Below are 20,876 nucleotides of genomic sequence, written 5' to 3'. Positions count from 1 at the left end.
GATTGTTTTCTCTCAAAGCCATTTCTGTGTGTGTGCGGGCACCCGGAGCCGGCAGAAGTCCCCGTGAAGTCCTTCGGCAGGACGGAGGGCTGCGTGGGCTCCAGTGAGAGAGGGAGTTAGGAGAATCTTATCAAGTAGAGATAGAGCGCTGACAGCGTTAAACTAGGATGCTACTTAGCGTCTTTGCTAACTATGGTGCATTGTGCCAATTAACTAAAGCAAGAAGCCTTGGGCCCCTTACCAAGGTCAGTCTCCTGATAAGAGAGTGAGCCTGTCTTAAGAAACTGGGAGAAACTGGTCCTGCAGATGGACAAGAGCCAAGGAGCAACTGAGTCTGTGCAAAGACAAGAGGTCAACTAGCGGTGACGAGGAAGAGTCATCAATCTTCATGCCCACGACCTCCCGTGCTGCCCAGCGCTGAATAAACATACCTACTTTACAATCTCACTGATTGTGGAGTCCCTTTTCCGCAAGTCACTAGCAGCGGTTTCTTCCGCAGAGGTTTTCCCAGAGCCGCTTCAAAGCTTCCCTCGCGGAGCTGGGGCGTCGCAGGGGGTCGTCAAAGCACGCACGCGTGCACACACACACACACACACACACACACACACAGGCGTTGTTGTCCAAACAGAAAGTATTTACAACAAATTCGACAAGCGGTTTTCCTCTGCCAGCAGCAAATGCCTGAGGGCCCCTACAGCTTCACAAATCATAGCACAAAGAGCCTAAAGTTCCTCTAAAATTTAGGGAAATGATTCAAAATAGATCTGCTAGGGGAAAACGATCACTGGCGGCAGGGTACACAATACACGCGAGTCTCAGCTCTCCTCCGCAGGGTCAGTGCCCACGCCCAAGTGCGACGCTGATGGCACCCGAACATTTGCTGTAGCAGGCAGCAGAGCCAGCAGCTCAGGGGAGCAATTTTAAAAACCAGGAGGCACTTAAACCAACCCTTAATTGACCCAGTTACTGCAGGAGAGTCCCGACTACTCGCCCTGGAGTCCTACTGTCACCAGCAAAAAGCACCAACCAAAGCTTGGGGGAACTTTGGTACAGCACAAGAGAAGGGAGTGGGGGTAGCGTAGCCGTATCGCAGAGCTGCTGCTTTTCACACCATTTTATCATCCCTGATAATTGAAAGTAAGGCCGGGTGGGCTGACCCCACCACCACCACTCCTGGCAGCATGTTTGGTCCACAATGCTAGAATAATTATTTTGCTCCCTCCCGCCCCTACAGCTTCATCATCTGAAAAGATTACAGTCAAAACAATGGCATACACAAATAAAAGTCAAGAGTTGACATAGTAACTCCGGGATTTGGGTATCAACTGTCCGAGAAATCAGAACACCCAGGCTTCACAATGTGCCCAACATCGAGCTGTGCCAAGGGGGGGCGGAAGGAAGAAGCTTTCCGTTTAAGCCTTCAGAGCATCGCTCCATCACTACGTCAATTCACAGCCACCACAGCGTGCCGATGGACATCTTTCTGTGCCAAAAGAAACAAGTGCTTTGTCCTCTTGATATCAAAGGTAGCCACCTATAGTTACGGAACCATGCACAAGACCTTAACTCTGACCAGCAGGAAAACTTAGGACAACTGAGTGCAGATCCTGCCAATTTCTACCAGTTCCAACTGTGCTTTAAGTCTCATTGCAAAGCCTCAGTTAGAAAAAGGATCACCTCAGGGTATCCAACAAGAAGAAGAGTTTTTTTTTGTTGTTGTTTTTTTTTTTTTTTTTTTTTTAATATACCATAGGACTATGCAGTTCAATCATCAATCATCTTGGAAAGCTCAAGGAGGAGGTCATCCTCATCCTTCCCTGGGTCCAAGTCGAGCTCGGCTTCCAGTATGCCGTCTGAGAGTTCCCAAAGTAGCATCTCTAAATCCTCGTCTACAGATACGGGCGCGTTGCCTGTGGAACTCAGCCGGCGTGTCCTTGCTTCTTCTAGCTGGGAAGAAGCTGAAGTCGAGCTTGAGAACTCCATTGGCTCCACGGATTCTGCCTGGCTTCCAAGATGTGCTTCAGGTCTTGGCAGAGCAAGGAAGAGAACAATCAGTATATGCCATTTCTTAATGGGAAATCCCTTTTCTGCAAACCGGCTCTTAAAACCGTAGCCAACCCCTCCTGCACTTCAATCTTACCCAGGGATTGTTATTCAATTAACCCAGGGCTACATTTAGAGCCCAATATATTAGCAGGTACATTTTTCAGTTTGGGGGTTTCTCTGTGAAGCCAGAGCACCCGGAGTCTAGCAGAGATGGTTCAATTTTTGTAGCAAGAGGCACTTTGCCACCTTGCTTAATTTTCCTGTAAAAATGTTAAGAAGTCTCCATCTGCAAATATCTGTTTACTAAGTTAGTCATTTTTCCCACGGCACCCTCAGCAGAGTTTGCTCCCCACTACAGGAAGCTGATCTGCAGCCATCACTTCCCTCTGCTCTCCCTGCACTCTTGTCACCTTGTATGTTTGTTCGGGTGGCATTCTTGAGGACCAAAAGGCAGAGGACACTACTCATCATTTATCACCTCACGAGGAAGTAGAAGAACTTCACCTCATCCTCATTTAGGTATTCAGACAGAGCAAGAAGTCACTGGAAAGCTGTACCGACTTGCAGCATTTAAAGAAAGTAAGTCTAATTAAGCATTCCTGCTAGCTGCTAGGAAGTCATTTCACGTGACTTATTTATCTTATAAGATAAATAAGTGACTTATCCTCTGATGGATTTGGGCTTTAATTATCTCAGAACCCTCCTTTTTTCCCCACCTGTGACAGAACTTATGTTTCACTGGGGATATACACCGATTGAGAAAAAGAACAAGTTGTGGTCATCACCTGTTTTGGGGATTTTCTTCAAGTCTGGTGGCTGGGACGTGCTCCAGCGTGGCTGGAACAGCCTAGAAAGCAGCAAAACAGTGTTTAGGACTCATGGGTAAAAGATTCCTTACTAGCTTTTTCCTCCATGCTGCTTCTCCTCTGGCATTGCGGAGCCTTAGCCAAAATACAAAACCAAGGTGCTCCTGAAGAAAGTTAATATTCACTTGGAGGTTACTAATGATCTTGTGTCTTTTAAGAACACAGCATTAATGGACAAAATCCTCCACACCAGAGAAATCACAGAATCACAGAGGACTAAGTAAATAGTGCCATTAATCTAATAAATATGGAAGGGTACTACAAGAATTCTGTAGGCAGCTACTGGATTTAAAAGGAAACAGAAGGCCTGTAGAACATTTGAGTTTTCCATCTTTTCTCCTAGAGGAGGGTATAAATTTTACAAGGGATCCATTTCTGCATTAGCCCCTGTCCTTACCATAGCTGCTTTTTTGGCTGGAGGTCCCATTGTGTCTGCATCGGAGGCAGTCCGTGGTTTCACAGCTGCTACAGCAGAGGGAAAACTGCCAGGTGCCTTACGTTTCAGTGCCTTCTTCTTGGGGGAAGCGACTTTCCCATCCCAAGGCTTCGCAAACATGTTAAAGTTGGCTAGAGTAAAAGGAAGAGAGAACTGATACAGTCTTGCTCTGCCTCATGAAAAATCCACGTTCTCTTCCTCATTTCCACGGCCCTTCTACACAGTTAACTGTATTTGGCCAGCAGAATTACACTGCCATTGCCTGGATTCTCAGCAATATCTTCCACATAGTAAACTCCGTCTACCAACAATCCATACAAAGGAACAAAGAAAGTGAATGGCTACAGTAAATCATAATCCAGGACGAGGGAAACTCAGACACAGAGCGATCCCAAGTGCAAGCAATACTCTAAGACGTTGTATGAAGTCTAGTAAGATTCACAAATGTTGACAGCTTTTGTATTTAAAGTCTTGCTCCCTCTAGGAAAGGAAAAGCAGCAGGTATAGTAAGACAAGAGAGTGTATGCAACTGTTGTACCAGCTTCCTCTCCCCTGCAGTGATGTCCCACAAAATTTATTAAGTTGTTCTACAAAATCCAAATTTGTAGAGTCATATTCTAGTCTCCCATTCCTGACCTAACGTCTGGCTGGCAGGAGAAGAAACGAAAGAAAGCTGGGTACTTGTTTTCTTTGTGTGTTTATTTCCTCGTGTCCCGTGAGACAGAGAGAAAGGCTACAATGTGCAGTGCATGCAGCCTTTAAGCCCTCCTTATCTCCCTCACACAATCTCATTTTACAAAGTTGATATAATCTTAACAACGAGGCCTTTGATCCTCTGTCATTTTTGACAGAAACTGGCCCCCCACATTAAGATGCTGATGCATGCTTTACAAACACATACACGTGTCAAGCTAAGCAACACATGCCAAAGAGGAAGGTGAACTTGAACTCAACACAGGGAGGACTTCATACCATAAACAGATGGCAGAAAAAAACAGAATACCAAAATTAGACTAAAAAGCCCCTCAATGTGTTAATTTTCTAGTGGGAAATACAGAATACCATCACGTAATTAACGAAAACAGACATGGTTGCACGTTCTGGCCCTTCTTTGCCTTTGAACTTTGTAGCCTTAAACTCTTTTATCCTCCGCATTGAAGGAAAAAGCAAAGCAGATCCTGAGCAAATGGAACTTGCTCAATATGGGAAGCACCTCACCGGGGCAGGTATTAAAGCATCTTATTACCTGATAGCTTTGTGTTCCATAACGATTTCTGCCCGGCTGGGGCAGGTCCAGGTTGTGCTGGGGGAGCTGGCACATTTCCTCCACTCTGCTGCATCCGCAGAGCTTTCTCGCGCTTTATTTCTTCCAGGGTTTTAACACGCACTTCTCCTTCTGGCTTGGCTTTACCTGCCGGCTCCTTCGACTGCACTTTGCTGGGCCCGGAAAGAGTGAGCACACTCTGCTTCTTGGGCTCACCCTCAATTTTTGCCCCTGCGCTGGGATCTTTGGTTTTACCATGCCATTCAGCCTGGGCTTTGGCTTGACTTTCTCGAAGAGCTCTCTCACGATGGATTTCCTCCAGTGTTTTCACATGGATCTCTCCCTTTGGCTTAGCAGCCTTCCCTGTCATCATCAAGAAATGAGAAGCACCAGCATTTAAAGAGAGTCCAACAATAGTTTAAGTCTCCAAAATTTGTCACAGTACTAAGGAAAACTAAGCCTGAGCGTTCCCAATAACCCATCTTAGGACAATAGCCTAACATTCTCCTCCTCCTCTGAGCCACTTGTTGTATTTTGAAGACCAGCCCTATCCAGAGAGAGTTGCTACACAGAAATGCTAGTTTACTTGATTACTTTTTCAGACTGCATTTCAAATTCCTGCTCCTGGCAGTGGCTCTATTCTAATTGTATATGATGGTTCACAGAAGCAGCTTAAAACCTTGACAAGGCACAAGCGGAAAATAAACACACACCTAGAGGCAGATTTCTGATAGTGGCTGTCAGAAGAGCTTCAGCACTCGAGCAAGGGGAACCAGTTCTTTGTTTTCATTTGAATTCCTTTTTAGGGCTGTATGAAAACGGTCTAAGTTCACGGAAAGGAAGAAGGAGAAAGTATATTTAATAGCCAGTTGTTACCTTTCGCAGTACTAGTCCGTTGAGAAGGTAATCCTAGTCTCTCCTTCACAGACTTGGGAACTTGAACTGCAAAACAGAAAAAGACCAAATTAGGGAGGCTGCATAAACGTCAACTTTGTGTTCACATTCGAAAACAAGGCAGGAAAGGTAACTTTGAATCCCGGTGATTAAGACCTCAGCCAACATGCAAAAAGAAACATCGCAGGAAAAGGACAAACAGAGAGCCTAAATACAAAACCCGTGAATCACATCCAGATGCCTGTTTAGTAGCTGTACCTCTCTTTGGTGCTTTGTCAGCATTTCCCGGAACCTCCACCTTCTTCCCCAGCCTTTCAGCAAGGCTGCGCTTCACGGGAAGGGCGCTTACATCAGCTTCAGACAGAGAAAACAAGGAATATTTTAAGAACATTTCTTTGCAGGAAGATTTGAGAACAGTCAACCACAAGCTTCTATTTTTCAAGCATATTTTCATAAAATTGCCTTTCAGCTGCTAAATGGTTTTTTTGCCATTTCTGCAGTCAACACAGATCTCCACTGCAACGCATTTTCCTCTCACACGTCAAAAATACTCTTCGATGCAGTCATATAGAGAAGGCGGCACCTAAATAACAGCTCATAAAAAGTTCTTACCCACGGAGGCTTTCCGTTTTCCTTGTTTCTCAGCAAGATCTAGTCGAACCACAGGTTCCTCCCCTAAAACAAAAGTAAAATTTTTCTATTTCATAGAGACCAGTAGCCAATAGAAATAGTATACTGTTAGCCCATGTCCAAAAAAACCCAGCAAGACACTGTTTTGACAGCTAAACCACACAAACTCATATTACAACTATAATTAACTTAGAAAAAGTATCCATAGTCTCAGTGTTTGCCTCAAATTCCAGCTGAATGTAGTCGAGAATGAATCTGAGTCTGCTTGACAGCTATACTTTGTGCAGAACAGAGCTGCATAAGCAAGCAGAATATTATTAGGTACCAATGCTGAGAAATATTCCTTTCTAAGGTGAATGTCTATGAGTAAAAGTACTTCTTCACTTCTTTCCCTTTCAAAGGAATTTGCACAACTCTAAACAATATAATTTATACACAGACTCCTATCGCACTACTGTCCACACGTGCCACTGTCAGCCTCTTTAAAGCTTCAGAAATTGCTTCTTACATAGCACTGTCCTCTAGAGCTCTTTCTTCTCGTTACTCTCCTGTTTTTCAGTTATCCCCCTATTTGCATACTGACACATTTTTTTCTTTCTCCTGCTACTGCACTTAACCTGAGCACCAAAGCTTTCCAGTACAACCAGGGACTTTCAGCATAAAAGCATGTTTTGAACAGAAGGCGGCAGCACCAGGAGGCTAACAGGGGTGAATTGCCTTCCTTCTTGCTTAACCTTCCAGTTGAGGAGTAATGAAATCAAAACAAAAGCATTAATTATTACCTTCCTCTGTAGACAGTGTCACAGTTCTCACCACTGTCCGGACATTTTCCTTTTCCGGAGCAGGAAAAATCATAGAATCGACGGGAGGAAGAGAAGATCTTGAAGGACCTTCTGCTCAGAGCAAGCAAAACATAAGGAAGTTTACCAAACAGAAAAAACTATCACGAAGAACAAAAAACTGTAATTATTCATTACTGTCAAACATACAGTGACCAGAGCATGCAAATAAGAGAGGTGACTAATTTGCCTCTGGTTGCCCTTGGAATTCCCATCTAGAATACCAGCTGGCTGAGAATCAGGTTGCTCGATGCCCCCAGCTAAACATGGAAGTCTATCCCTCAAGCAGCTCCCAGCCACCATCACCTGCCATTCTGAAGCCAATCAAATTTCACTTCTTTGGCAAATAGTTGGATTCACCAAAGCATAGCCAGCTACCCGGTATTACTGGAAGAATTTTTTTTTGAAAGAAAAATCATCACACAGGATGAAGGTGAAGAGGGTAAGAAAGTAGGGAATATTAACTCACCACCGTGTCTCTTAGTTTTTTCCTTCATTTTCTGCAATTTGATTTCTTCAAGTGTTTTTATTCCAAAATTCAGACCGTCCTCTGAAAACAGAAAACAGTTAATGAGACTAAGGCTTAGAGGCACTCACTGAGGACCACAGATCCTCAGGCTTCTTAGTGCTCAGGAACTTTCAGAAGTATTTAGAATAAAGCCTGTCAACACTCCTCACAAGTGAAACAACCATAGAATCAATGGCATTTTGCCCCTCCTTTCACCCTTCAGGGTAAAAACTGTAGTTTTAATTTTAATCCATTTACGTGATATTAGATCCCTCTATCGTTAGATATGGCTTTCAACAGTGGTTGCCAGGCTGCACGTGCAGCCATTTAAACTCCATGCTGTGACCCTGTTTTGTTCTCCAAAAGGAAAGAAAAGGAGTTCAACTTTCTGACCCAATGGGCACATGATGGTATCAGGGAGAAATGAGATCATGGAAATAACCGAGTCCATTCAGCACCCCTACATTCTGTTGTGTTTTTACGCCACATTGCTTTTGAGTTAATTGTCAAGTTCTCCTTCCGATTTATCCTACTACAGGTGCTGGAATACCTTGTTTAGCAGTAGTAGCACTGGCTTTCCGAGTGGAAATCATCCGTAATCCATTTTGGCCTTCCTCAGCTGGTTGCTGGACGGGAGTTTTAGTTTCTTCTCCTTCCGCAGAAAGCTGGTCTGAAGGGGAAAAATCTATTCAGTTATGCATAGGCCAGATTGTTCGTGATTATGTAGCTCATGCAATGACACTTCAGTCCATGGTTCCTATAAAAAAGCTTTTTTTTTTTTTTTTTTTTTTTTTTAATACAGCTACACTGACCTGATGAACTCGTAAGTAGACTACCCTAGGACAAAACATCTAGGACTCTAGATTCTCTCTGCAGCTTTAACTACTACACAACATATTACTCTTCAGACAAAAAAAAAGGAATTTCCTTCCTAGTTTCACATAGAGCTTTACACAACAGACCAACTAAAGCCAAGAGTGGTTCTAAGCTTTCCTCCAACATTTCAGGTTCTGTCCACTGACTGCCAGACAAAGCCACCAGTGACCTGACCAGACTGCCTGCCCTATCGCTAGTCAGACCTCAGGTCATCTGTGATTTATACATTGATTTACAGCACAAATTCCTTCCAAGAACCAAAGACTTACACAATCATTTACAGCACAAATTCCTTCCAAGAACCAAACCATGCTCACCATCATCATCTTTATCATCATCTGCAGCATTGATTACAACTGGAGGGTGTGTAGGGCTTGGGACATTTTCCGAGTTTTCCACTACTTCAGGCTACTTCAGCAGGTTATTTATTTATTTATTTATTTTTAACTGTATTGAACCTCTCAAGTAAGCTAGGAGCAGACTAGGAACAACTGAGCACTTGTTAGAGTGTGCCTTTTCACCTGGACTCATGTTACTTTGAATAAATTAACAAGGATAGCTAGTGATAATTTGTGATTTAAGGAAAATCCAGATACGTGAGAGAAAGAGCAGCGTTAAAGCAGTTAAATTCCTGCATTCCTAAGTGCTCTCTCTAGCCAGTTTCTGAATGCTTCTGTTCTGTGGCTAGGATTTGGTCCGCTTGACCACAAGATCACTAGTAAAACAAGGATGCCGTCCAGTCAAACCTTCAAATGAATGTAACTTACCTAAGGTCTACCGTTTGCTATCAAAGCAGGTAGCTTTGTCCTAATATTCTGTACAGTTGACCAATTTTAGCACGGAACTGAAATGCAGTCAGTTTAATGGGAGGGCTTTGGAAGCTGCCTTCAACAGTCAGTTCAGCCCTGTAGTCAGAGAGCAGATCAAGCCATGTGCAGGGTTGTGACTTCTCTCTTTAGAAAGAAAACCACTGAGCCAGACAGTTCCATGTTGAGTATCACAACAGGGAATGACATTTCTTCCCTTTGTCTTTCAGATGCAGAGCTTACTGATGGAAGCCTTCAATACTCAGACTAAACCTACCATCAAAACCGACGACCTTTTTACCGTCCAAACCAACCATTTTTCCATCAAACCCAACAACTTGGGTTTTGAAATGAAACTGGTAAGCCACAAGTCTTTATTGAATCTATTTTTCAGTGAAAGGGTTTTCTCTGTAACCTGATCATTTAAACTGTTGTGCTTAAAAGAAGGTCACTTGCAAGAGCGGTTATAATCCATGCTATAAAATCGAATCATCCTCTGGAAAGGGAAAAAAGGAGCAATTATCTTGCATGTACTCTTGATAAAGGAGGAGCTACACAATGGTATATAGTTTCACACTTTGTTTTTGAGAATGTCCAGGCTTAAGTAACAGCTCTTGATGATAAATGAAAAGATTAATACGCAGTGGATTTACACAGAACATTACGTTTTTAACAATGATCGATACAGAATATTTGTCATGCATATCACCTGTGTACACCAAGAAATACTTATTTCAATATATATCTGTACAGTATTTACATTTTATATTTAAACTCTAACTCAAAACTTTTTCCAAGAAAATACAGAAATGAAACTGGTAAGCCACAAGTCTTAATCTGCAGCATTTGGTCTACAACAGACCTGGCTTTTCCAGCAAGCGTATCTACATAGATATGTAACAAATCTTAAAAATAGGCATTGTTTTTATATATGAAGCATTATAAATGCTGCTTGGTTTATAAAGCTTCGGTTTTGTACCCGTTTAAAACTCTTCAAAATGTCAAGTGATTTAGAGCTTACTTTGTCAGAATATTTTATAATGTAAGTCAGTCCAGGGGAGTTTAACTATTATATACAGTTCTCTCCCTAGATTGCACTGGCAACGGGGCAGCAATTTAATGCTAGAAATAATATACTTCCTGCTACGATCTCCTCAGTTACATGTTACTCTAAATAATTATTTCTGCAGGGTATAAGAACTTCAAATACAGCAAACGAACTCTCAAGGCATTTCCTTTGTGCTTACAGGTAGACACCGTCGCCTGGCTGGATAAACAGATTTTCTTGAAGGTGTTATTTCAGCATATAAGAATTGATTAAAAAAAAAAAAAAAAAGTGCTTCATGGCTTATTGGTTTTGTAATCTCACAGTTCTCCAGGAACACTTGATTTGCTGCATTTCACCATTACGCTCGTCAGTAGCACTGATTCTGGTTTATCACTATTTGCATTACAAATCTCCTTGTCCAAAGCCTAAACTGATGTATGCACTGCTTGAAAACAAAATTTGAAGTTGCAGAGCAGAAGACTCAAGTCATTAGGTTAGCAGCTGCGTAACCATACTGCTTTCCAAATATAAGATGTAGAGCTTATTGAGTTTCTATGAAGAGTTTAAATGGCTCCCATTAAGCAAAGATGTCCCCACACTGATACTTCCTCTTAAGCAAGGATTCTACCTCCTTTGGCTGAGGCTTGCTCCCTTACATTCGAACATTCATCCAAGTAGCCTGCAATTCCACATTCGTGGGGGAAAGTCTATAGAATAGAAAAGGTTCCTCCAGTCTCTTCCTCTCAGCCTTTTTTTGAAGCATGCAATAAAGCAAAACATTCACAGGCTGACCTTCCATGCAAAACAAGGCAACTTAGTAAGACAGGAACCGCAAAACTGATTGCTCTTTAAAGTTAAAATGAGATTTGAAATAGATCAAGTTAGCAAGTGGTGTTAAGTCTGTAAGTAAGTCTGTTTTTGCCAGTGCAGCACAGTTCCCTATCATGTAGCCAGAGCTGCTTCTGTAGCTCCAAGAAGCAAAACTGCTTTGACAAAATACTGTGTCATGAAAGCATTCGTTGGTGCGGTAGGCACAGCTCAGGTTCAACAAGTTTCTGAAAAAATGAGTACTAACAGAAGCAGCAGCGTCCAAAGAAACACTTTATGTCCCCACTGCAAAATGAGGGGCTTTACCTTGAGTGTTATGCACACTGTCAATAGAAAAGCACCGTAACAGAATCTGCCACGGCAGTTTGTATGTTACTGAAAGACCATCAGAGTGGGACTGCAGAAAGATCTTTCAGAAGTTCCAAAAAGCATGTGGGGGTGGGAGTATAGTTGTGTTAGATAACACAATCTTAGATAAAGATTTTGGTCTTAACGTAAAAGTAAGGGCGTCTACCGATTTCTTCAACTCCAACAACTGAAGCACAAGTCTGAAAAATCGCCTTTAAGAATGCAATGAAAATATTTAACTCTTCTGTATGTTCATAGTTTGTTGTCAAGCAAAGGAATGAATGCTGATGCCTTAACTATCAAGAGCTGTAGCTTACAGAAGGACTACACCTTCCTGGTTTTTTCCCTTTAAAAACGTTAAATGCATGTGAAATTATTTGGGGGTGTTTTCACATGCAAAGCCTAATGCGATGCGTGCAAGCCCTGTCATCTTCTTCCTTTAGTAGTGTCGCATTAAGGGGTGTAGCCGATTGACCGTTACGGGTGCGGTCGGCTTCAGGGTACTGAACTATCACGGCCACGGATCCACCACCAACGCAGCACGCCCTCGCTCTAGTCGCGTTCAAGGAGAACTGTCACGGCCAGGAACAATGCAATTAAGTGCAGTTTATTACGGCAACAGATACACAGGTCCTTTGGATTGCCAGTGATAAATTCACTGTCTGCAAAAGCAAGCTAGCATGCATGAAATGCACAGGTACACGGCCTAGGTATTAAGACGTTAAAAAGCATAAAGACGCTAGAGATTTCTAAGTTTCCGTGGAGACGCCTGGTATAACCAAGCGTTCAGATCTTACCTCGCAGCATCCCAGTGGGCGGGGGGGGGGGGGGGGGGGGATGAGAGGCTCAGCCTGTCGACTGATGTCAGAAGGTATCCTTCGTGACAGTATCTCCCCCAACATTCCCTTTCTCTTAAGCCAATTGATATTATTTTCTATCTTTTAGGTGGAGCTTGAGTGACTCCAGTCATGCGTATCTTGGTTGTGATTGGTAGAAATTACCTCGCTTGCGTTTAAAGGTACAGGCTCCGAGAAATTCAGAGGATGTGCTCAGTGAGGGGTGGTTGCACCTTGGAGGCGGGTAGCTTTTGGGATGGAGGGGTGCTTATAATGCCTAGTCATTTAAGGCAATTACTCCACAAGGAGAAGCAAGGAAGAGAAGGGATAAAAGGGAAAAAACAAGAAGGAGAAAACCAGCTCCAGACTGACCTATAGTAACCTTTTGCTCATTAAGGGTCATTAAGGGTTAACACATTAGAAATCACACCTGTCAAAATGCTAATCCTTGCTAATGTGGGATTCGGTGTGTGTCCCCCTCCTCCTGTACCCCCTCCCCCCCGGTGTTCCTCTGTAATGCGCAAGCTCAGTAGAGATAAGTTAGGTGAGCTGTAATAACCAATCAAAAGGAGCCAAAGAGAGAGTTTTCACAAATTTCCTGTGTATGAATGACAGTGATTCGAGTCAGAGGTGTGCTTGCTTCGCGAAAGATAGCCAAGTACCTGACTCTGCAGAGTTCTGTAATTAATTATGTAATTAAAAGACCTTGGTGTGCATTCCAACTCTGGGTGAATAATTGGCGCGGTGCACTGGGCACGAACCTGCGGATAACATCTGTACTCAGTGTGATGCCTACAGACAATCCTTTACTGTTGGGACCTGCATATTTTTCTGTGCGTTCAACACAAACCCTTTGGCACAACTAGTTCCCTACGTAGCTGCCAGTTCACCACTCAGTTGCACTTCTGAAGAGGAAAAGCTATTTCCATCTAATGTAGGAGCACATACTCTAAATGCAAGCTTCACTCAGCTGGTCATTTACTGCAGGACAAGATTTGAAAACTGTTGTGGAGATTCTGTTGGGTTTTCTGCTTACAGAAAAATTAAGTGCTAGATCGCCCTCTACTCCACTTTGTAGTGCTGCGTTTAATGGAGATTCAAAGAATTTCATTTGCTCCTCCGTTTATGGACAATGAGCTGAAGGAACAGGTACAGCACGTTAGCCTGGAATGCCTTCCCTCCCAACCAAAGTAAACTGGAGCTGTAACTAACACAAGCAGAAACAAGGCTTCCACGTTTTCAGCTGAATAAAGTTCCAACAAAATCGTCCTCTGGGATTTGAAGCTTACTTCAAATTACATGCCAACAACTCTTTTCCCTGAAAGGTCTTGCCCAGTTCTTACGTCATAGTAAAGTGTGTACCTATAAAATTTACAGTTAACGTCTTCACTTAGTTTGTCCAATTTTTGCATTATCGCTCAGCTGTGTGCTCATTTATAAGTTGATGCATGTATACAAGCTGCTGCTCAAGTCCTACGTCTTGTTTGCAATTCTTTGTTTCCTTGTTGCCAGCCTATTGTAAAGCGGATCCCTGCTGCTACTTGCTCTAGAAGAAAAGGAATCATCGGTTTGGTTACCAAATACCCGCTTCTGGAAACCAGAAGTGTTTTGGTCTCTCTTCCCTTCGAATGACTCCACACCTCTCATCAGATAATGGATTGCTGACCTAGAATCAGAGAACATCCCAAGGTGGAAAGGGCTCACAATAATGAGCGAGTCCAACTCCTGGCTCCACACAGGACCACCCCAAAAGCAGAGCCTATGTCTGAGAGCATTGTTCAAACACTTCTGGACCCCCGTCAGGCTCGGTGCCATGACCATTGCCCTGGGCAGCTGTCCCAGTGCCTGAGCACCCTCTCAGGGCAGCACCTGAGGCGCACGGGTCTCGGCGGGGCGGCCCGGGAGGGGAGGAGGACGGCGGGGCGAAGCGGCCGCTCCCTCAGAGCTGTCTCCCCGCCGCCTCGCCCGCACGTCGGGGCTTTTTCGTGTCGGGGCTTTTTCGTGTCGCGCCCTCTGGCTCTCGCCGCGGGCGACATGCCGCTCCCCAGCGCGGACAGCTTGCGCGCGGGGCCTGCCCGCGGCGGCGGCGGGAGGGAAACCCCAACCGCAAAGCCCTCCCAGCAGGGAGAGCTCGGGGTGAGGGCCGGTCCGGCACCGACAGTAAAGACACGCCGGAGGAAACGCTCTGCTTTTAGCCGTGAGCACCGCGGCCAGGTTGAAAAGGCGTCACGCTGGAGCTCCGAGTTGGGCGGCGTTCCGAGGCCGTTGTGGCAGTTGTGGAGACGGCCTCGGCTGAGGTGGCGGCTGCTGTCGCTGCTGTCCCCTCTGTCCCCGCTGTTGCCGCTGTTCCCGGCGCCTGGAGACCCCCGGCAGCCCCCTGTGACAGGACCTGTGGCCCCGGGGAGCAGGACCTGTGGCCCCCTGTGCCCGCCGCCTCGTCGGCCATCCCGGCAGCAATCCTGCCAGCACAGAATAGCTCACTGGCTTTACGTGCGTTTCAGGGTAAAGTGACGATTAACTTCTATTTCCTGGCTTGGGTGCTGCTTTATTCTTTAACGGAGCTTCAGGTTTAAAGGTTAAACTCAGTTCTGTCAAGGTTAAACTCAGTTTCGTGAATGGCATCTTGGACAAAATCTTAAGCTGTGATTGACTCTCTGCTTAACAGAGGCCAAACGTGTACCTACTGAGAAGCAGGTCATAGGTGATAAGCCCTCACAAATTAACTTGCTATCACAAAGTGACGCCCAGAAAAAGTGTATTCAAAAGCTAGGCTCATTATAGAATCACAACCAAGCCATCATGACTGGTGCAGTAGACAGTGAGGTAGAGGGTGAGCCCTGGAAAGACAGAAGTAAAGTAGCAGCGAAATGCAGGTACCTTTGTGCACACGAAGCAGAAAAGCGCAGGCAGTAAAGTAATAGTGCTCCATTACTAGCGTGAGCAACAATTATATATAAATCGCAACCATTATCTATTAGATAATAGGTAATAATTAATAGATAATTGCAAAGCTCCAAAAATGCAATAAATAACTGATTCCCCTCAGAGAATGTCATTTGCATTTTTATATTAAAAAGACTCCAGAGTTGTAATGGATTAAAATCCTACGAAAGTGAAAGAAATGGCATCAGCCACTAGTTCTGCAGAAGCTAAAAGTAATACTGATAGAGTTTTGATGGAAATTTTTCCTTTGTGTGTTTAGTTTGGGGATTCCTTTTAAATCATTCATACCAGCAAGTTAGTTCTTCAAGGCCGTTTCTTTGAGATTAAGTGACAGGACTTCTACTACTCTTTTCTTCTTGGAATGCTTCTTGGTATTCTTACGTCAGCCAGAACATTTGTCTCTGTCGCAGATGAGAACAATGACCATAGTTAACAAGCCCAAATCTTCAAAGTCTAAAAAGCCATCTTCAAGGCGGTCTGGCAAATCCAAGAAACCGAGTACTAAAAAACCGATGTCACGCACCGCAAACTGGGGCCGGATACCACCTGCAGAAGATTCAAGCCAAGTCTCTGTGGCCCAAGGATGTGGAGGTGCTATTTATTGTAGATCCTCTGAAAAATCTAAGCCTTTTGCCCAAAGAGATCTAAGTAAGTGTGCGCTTTATCCTGCCTCTGTTTTCTTCAAAACAAAAGTAGAAAGTGCAGTTCTTACTTGTTGCACTGATAGAGAACGGGACTACTGTGAATAAAGACTTCCAAAGCGATTCTCCTAAGGCAACTGAAGTGACTGACGTTACAGAAATTAATTTTGATATATTTACAGTCGACAGAGAAATATGGGGAGCATTTTGTAATGCACAGATTCATCCATATCTTTTCTGTTTTGCAAAGAAAAGTGTTTGATTGTTGCTATTCACAGGTTCCATTATTCACAGGTTTTTGAATGCTAAGATTGCTCAGGAAAAGATCTGATATTTGTAGGGATACCGTCATTCCTAGTTATTTGTTTTTACATTGTCCTTGCATTTATTACCATATAATTTCAAGTCTAAGTTTGTGGTTGAAGTTATAATAAGGAAAAAAGCATATAATAAGGAAAAAATTAAAATGGTTGACTAAACTTTTTTTCCCAAAACGTTGTGTTGACCAGCCAATTTGAATATGGCGGTATTAAAGGTGTCTGCAATAAGTTTTTCTGTTTTGGATTGTAGCTAGTTCCTCTAGGTGCTCCCGCAGAATAGTATTTTTACTATGCCTATATATACTTTATATATTTACTATACCTATATATACTTAATACCTTTCTTAGAAACAAACAAACAAAATCTCTTTTTAAATATAACTTTCTTGCAGTTGTTAATGATGGAATTGCTCCGCCACAAAGGATTCTTTTTCCACCTGAGAAGATACGTATGGATTGGCAAGAAACACAAAGTGTTGGAGTTGGCCTGTACAATCTTGGCAACACGTGTTTTCTTAATGCTACTCTACAGTGTTTGACCTACACCCCCCCACTTGCCAATTACATGCTTTCTCTTGAGCACAGCCAGTCATGTGAGTACTTTCTAACAGTATTTTAAATCTGTTGGATAGCTGTGAAGGTGAAAGAACAGCAGTGATTCTGTGAGACAAACTTACTTGCCTGATTTTACCTGTAGAAGCTGGCTTTGAGCATTGTATTAGCAGCGGGCTCGGAATAGCATATGGAGTGCGTTTAATGCACCATGTGTTTTTTTTGTTTGTTTGTTTGTTTGTTTTTTTAAAAGGATCTTTTCTTGCTTCATGGGAATAATGAAGTGCATTGGACAGTAATGCATTTAATGAACATTTGGCATTTGGGCTATTTGGGCTTCCTGCTGCTAGAAAGGCAATAAAATTTAGGATGTTGGCATCATAGGTCTTTAGTCTGCACAGCCGAGGTTCCATAATGCACTACAATAAAGGGTCTGTTTGTTGTTGAACCAATTAAAAAAAAAAAAAAAAAAAAAAACCTAGAAAGCAATATGAGCTGTTATGAACACGACTAGATTTTTTTGTGGGACTGAATTAAAATCTAGACTGATTTTGTCCTAAATAAAATGTTGTACTATAAAGTAAATGTTGTACTAAACCTGTATGCTTTTTAGGCTGGTATCTTTGTATCGATACCTAGAAATTTAACTGTTTTCTTCCTGTATATAGAAATCGTTTCAGTTAAGAATCCTGTTGAAAAAAGGAGGGCAGAAGTACTATTACATACATTACTGTAATTTTTCCTTTCTCCCAAAGGACTCGTAGCTCTGTATCATGAAGCTCACCCGACAGCACTGTGCTGAAAATAACCCACGTTCTCTTAATGCTGTATCATCAACGTCAAATATTCTTTCCTCATACATTTTGCAACCTGTGGAGTTCACATTCCTGTCAGCCTTTACAAACGTGACTTTGCAGTAGTCTTTTAGATTTCTCATCACAAAATGCACTTGAATACAGGCTTAATGGATATTTTTATTCTATAAAGTTGTGTGAAATGAAATGTTAGGAGGCTGTTGGGACAAGGAGAGTGGATATTGTATCTATAGTTTAAATGTTACTTATATGTTTGTTTGTAGTTATGTCTGTTTCGCTAGACTGGGATGCTTTCTTCTTTCACTCTTCAGGTCGTGAACAAGATTTTTGCATGATGTGCACTATGGAGACTCACATTAACCAGGCCCTGCGTTGCACTGTTGATGCCATCGAGCCTACGCGTGTTATCAATAATCTCAGTCGTAAGTGGCTTCAGATGTGTTTCTTTTTCAGCATCTTGTAATCTTCAAATAATTATTTGATGTGTATAAATGGTTTTAACACTATAAAGAAGAGAGATTTTAGAAACAGGAGAATTACTTCATTTTTAAATGAGGTAAATACTATCATCTTCTTATTTAGGAATAGGACAACATTTCCGTTTTGGCAGTCAAGAAGACGCACACGAGTTCTTGCGCTATACTGTTGATGCTATGCAGGAAGTGTGCTTGAATGGAAGCACCAAGTAAGCATAAACAAATTCACTTTTATACGTTCTCTAGCACCTTTTAGGCCTTTATTTACTATCAAAACTGAAAGTCTAGGTCATCCTTGGTTTTCATAAAACTCTTTGAAGAGTTAACTGTGTGCCTTAAATCTTCTGAGGTCTGATTATAATTTATTTCCAGATTGGACAGATCTTCTCAAGCTACCACCACCATTCATCAAATATTTGGAGGATTTCTAAGATCAAGAGGTACTTTTAAAAATATTCCTGTCCTTAGAACTGATCTGTGTCTTTTGTCGGTAGTAAAGCAGTCTGTAGTTTGTCTGAAGTAGTATCTATCGACAACTTGAATGTGGACAGTTAGTCTCCTTCACGTGTTGTTAAGCATTTATATTTTGCTTCCAGTGAAGTGCTTGAATTGCAAAGCAGTTTCGGATACGTATGAGGCATTTCTTGATATCACTTTGGATGTAAAGGTAGGAGGTTTTGTAAATATAATTCATGATGTTTAAGTACATGTATAACTTTCTAAATTAAACTTGTTTAACTTAAAAAACCAAACCACGTACAATGTTAAAATATAAGAGCTTGGTGGTGGTTAGAAAGTGGATTGGACTTTGTCCTTCTGTGGAACCCCTGTAAATAGTCTCCACGTCTGCATTGGGTTTAAGGGGAAAGAATTTTATTGCTGCACAAAGTATAATACTGTCACACTTCTTTGTTGTTCTACCTCAATATACATCTAATTGTTAGACTGCTGGATTTGTTGCCAGTATTGATGACAAAGCACACTATAGATGCTGTCTGCGTTACTGGAAAATGATTTGTTTCAAAGTAGAATGACTTCCAGGTGAGGTAAACGCTGAGCATGCTCTTTCTGCCTCCTTCTTGACAGTGCTCATAGTAGATCGCTTAAGTATGTATTAGTCAGGTTCTCTTATAAACTCCTAGTGCGTCTCTGGAATTTTGAATTTACAGTGACTTTACGCTCTTCTTTCTCGCTCCTCTAGGCGGTTTCATCTGTTACCAGAGCTCTAGAACTATTTGTGAAACCTGAAGAGCTGGATGGAGAGAATTGCTATAAATGTAGCGAGTAAGATCATTACTAATTATGTCTTAATACTAGATATTAGTTTTATATATTACATGACTTAGAGCGTAAGTTATCCTTTAACTTCATTTAGAAATAAGGAGACGCAGCTTTGTTGTTGTTGTTGTTGTTGCTTCATTTCGTAGTAGTGGTGAGCTGAAGCAAGGAGCTATGGAGAATGATTTGGAGTGGAAGGCAGCAGCAGGTTCCTGCAGGTCCCAGCGTTCACTGTGAAACAAAGTTAGATTGAGTGTCAGGGAATGTGAGCTGGCTCCGTGGTAATGAATGTTAGCAGCCTGTGCTGGCTCACTAAACAGCGTCTTGCACAGCTCTTGAACTGTGAAACCTGTCGATGTGGACTAATGCCTGAAATGAGCTCCCTTAAGCCTAACCTGTGCACAGGGAAAGCCTATTGAGTTCAGGCGCTCTCTGTGCTGATCAATATGTAAGATGTTTCTACGTATGTGAGAAACAATTGAACATTTGCATAAGATGGTTTGGCAAAACAAGCTGTTAGTCAAACATCCCCTCAGAAAAGCACAGAGTGCCCGGCTCAGTTCTGTAGGATTCATGCCTGACCCCTCTAAATGAAAAATGCAGTATCCACTTCTTGTTGTCGGATACTAAGGAAATTAGGGTGTCGAATCAAGAGCGTCCAATAGGTTATTAAAGCAATTTAATCCCAGGTTCGTCTTGGCCTGCGGATCCTAGAAAGCAACATGCAGCGTATTCAGGATTCTCATAACTGATGTCTGAGGAAGAGAAAGAACTGTAATAGCACCTCACATCTGAATTGCATGGTCTTTCCTTAATGTGCTCTTTGAGGTGTGATCGGTTCAGTCACACTTAAAGCCAGAATTTTCTGTCTTTTTGTGAGCTTAAAAGGAAAGGCCTTGCACATGTACAGTACTTTTTCCATTGCTGATAACTGTTATTAGTCTTATATATAACTCATTTTTAATATTTTTTGTTTATATTTTATAACTCCCTGGTAATACGCTTTCATGAGAGATTCCTGTTCCCGCTGTGCTCTGAGTTGTTGGTAAAACTTACCTTCTTCTCTGTATTAACAAACGTGACATGCAGTGCATGGGTTTATGAAAAGAAAAAACCAAACATATGATGCAAGTAAATATCATTCAAATAGCATAAGCATGCGTGAGACATTAAAAGGAGTTTGTTTTGGGGGCGAAAAAGAAGATGCTTTCAAACACTTGTCTCTGCTTGTTTTTAAGGTGTAAAAAGATGGTTCCTGCATCCAAGAGATTTACCGTACACCGTTCTTCCAACGTTCTCACAATATCACTGAAAAGATTTGCAGATTTCACAGGTGGAAAGATCAACAAGGTATATTAAGAATATACCTTAAGAATATAGAGAAATGGTCTGCTTTTATTTTCATTTTCTCTTTTTTTCACTTTTCTCTTAATATCAGTAAAGTTCCTGCTTGACAAGAAGCATAAACTTTCCTCTGAGAAGGCTAATTCATCAGGAAACAGTTGTCTGCAACTTCTAGTATTAAACGTTGCTTATGGGAAGACTTATTTTTAGTGAATCAAGAGATATATTCATATAATTCCAGTCTCTGTTTTTTGGAAGTGTTTTTCTCTGGCTAGTCTGCGA

At 42.3% G+C, this 20,876-nt stretch overlaps 2 protein-coding genes across 2 annotated transcripts; one reads left to right on the top strand and one right to left on the bottom strand.

The window, feature by feature from the left end:
- Positions 1-2,668: 2,668 nt before the first annotated feature.
- On the bottom strand, positions 2,669-8,679 carry LOC308197466 (zinc finger CCCH domain-containing protein 11A-like). The gene is made up of 7 exons (XM_080597943.1): positions 6,919-8,679; positions 6,119-6,181; positions 5,765-5,860; positions 5,489-5,554; positions 4,595-4,975; positions 3,310-3,479; positions 2,669-2,893 (listed from the first exon to the last, which is right to left on the bottom strand). Exons 1-7 carry the CDS (start codon positions 6,989-6,991, stop codon positions 2,828-2,830), a joined length of 915 nt encoding a protein of 304 aa, XP_080454069.1. The 5' UTR covers positions 6,992-8,679; the 3' UTR covers positions 2,669-2,827.
- A 9,160-nt stretch (positions 8,680-17,839) lies between these two features.
- On the top strand, positions 17,840-19,941 carry LOC308196971 (ubiquitin carboxyl-terminal hydrolase 42-like; the record flags this gene model as incomplete). The annotated part of the gene is made up of 5 exons (XM_080596709.1): positions 17,840-17,918; positions 18,079-18,181; positions 18,345-18,412; positions 18,569-18,639; positions 19,174-19,941. 5 exons carry the CDS (start codon positions 17,840-17,842, stop codon positions 19,258-19,260), a joined length of 408 nt encoding a protein of 135 aa, XP_080452835.1. The 3' UTR covers positions 19,261-19,941.
- Positions 19,942-20,876: the final 935 nt, after the last annotated feature.

This window comes from Anser brachyrhynchus (genome assembly GCF_964034855.1).
Source record: "Anser brachyrhynchus genome assembly, chromosome: 6".
NCBI classification, from domain to species: Eukaryota; Metazoa; Chordata; class Aves; order Anseriformes; family Anatidae; genus Anser; species Anser brachyrhynchus.
The sequence above is the reverse complement of the archived record's forward strand: the minus strand, read 5'-3'. Positions and strand labels throughout refer to the sequence as shown.

Bases quoted from the DNA above. Each gene is read 5' to 3' on its own strand.
- LOC308197466 (XM_080597943.1), bottom strand. From the start codon at position 6,991: ATGATTTTTCCTGCTCCGGAAAAGGAAAATGTCCGGACAGTGGTGAGA. The intron at 5,555-5,764 runs GTACAGCTACTA...TCTGTTTTGCAG, and splicing joins TGACAAAGCACCAAAGAGAG to TTCAAGTTCCCAAGTCTGTG. The intron at 3,480-4,594 runs GTAATAAGATGC...CTTTTACTCTAG, and splicing joins ATGGAACACAAAGCTATCAG to CCAACTTTAACATGTTTGCG.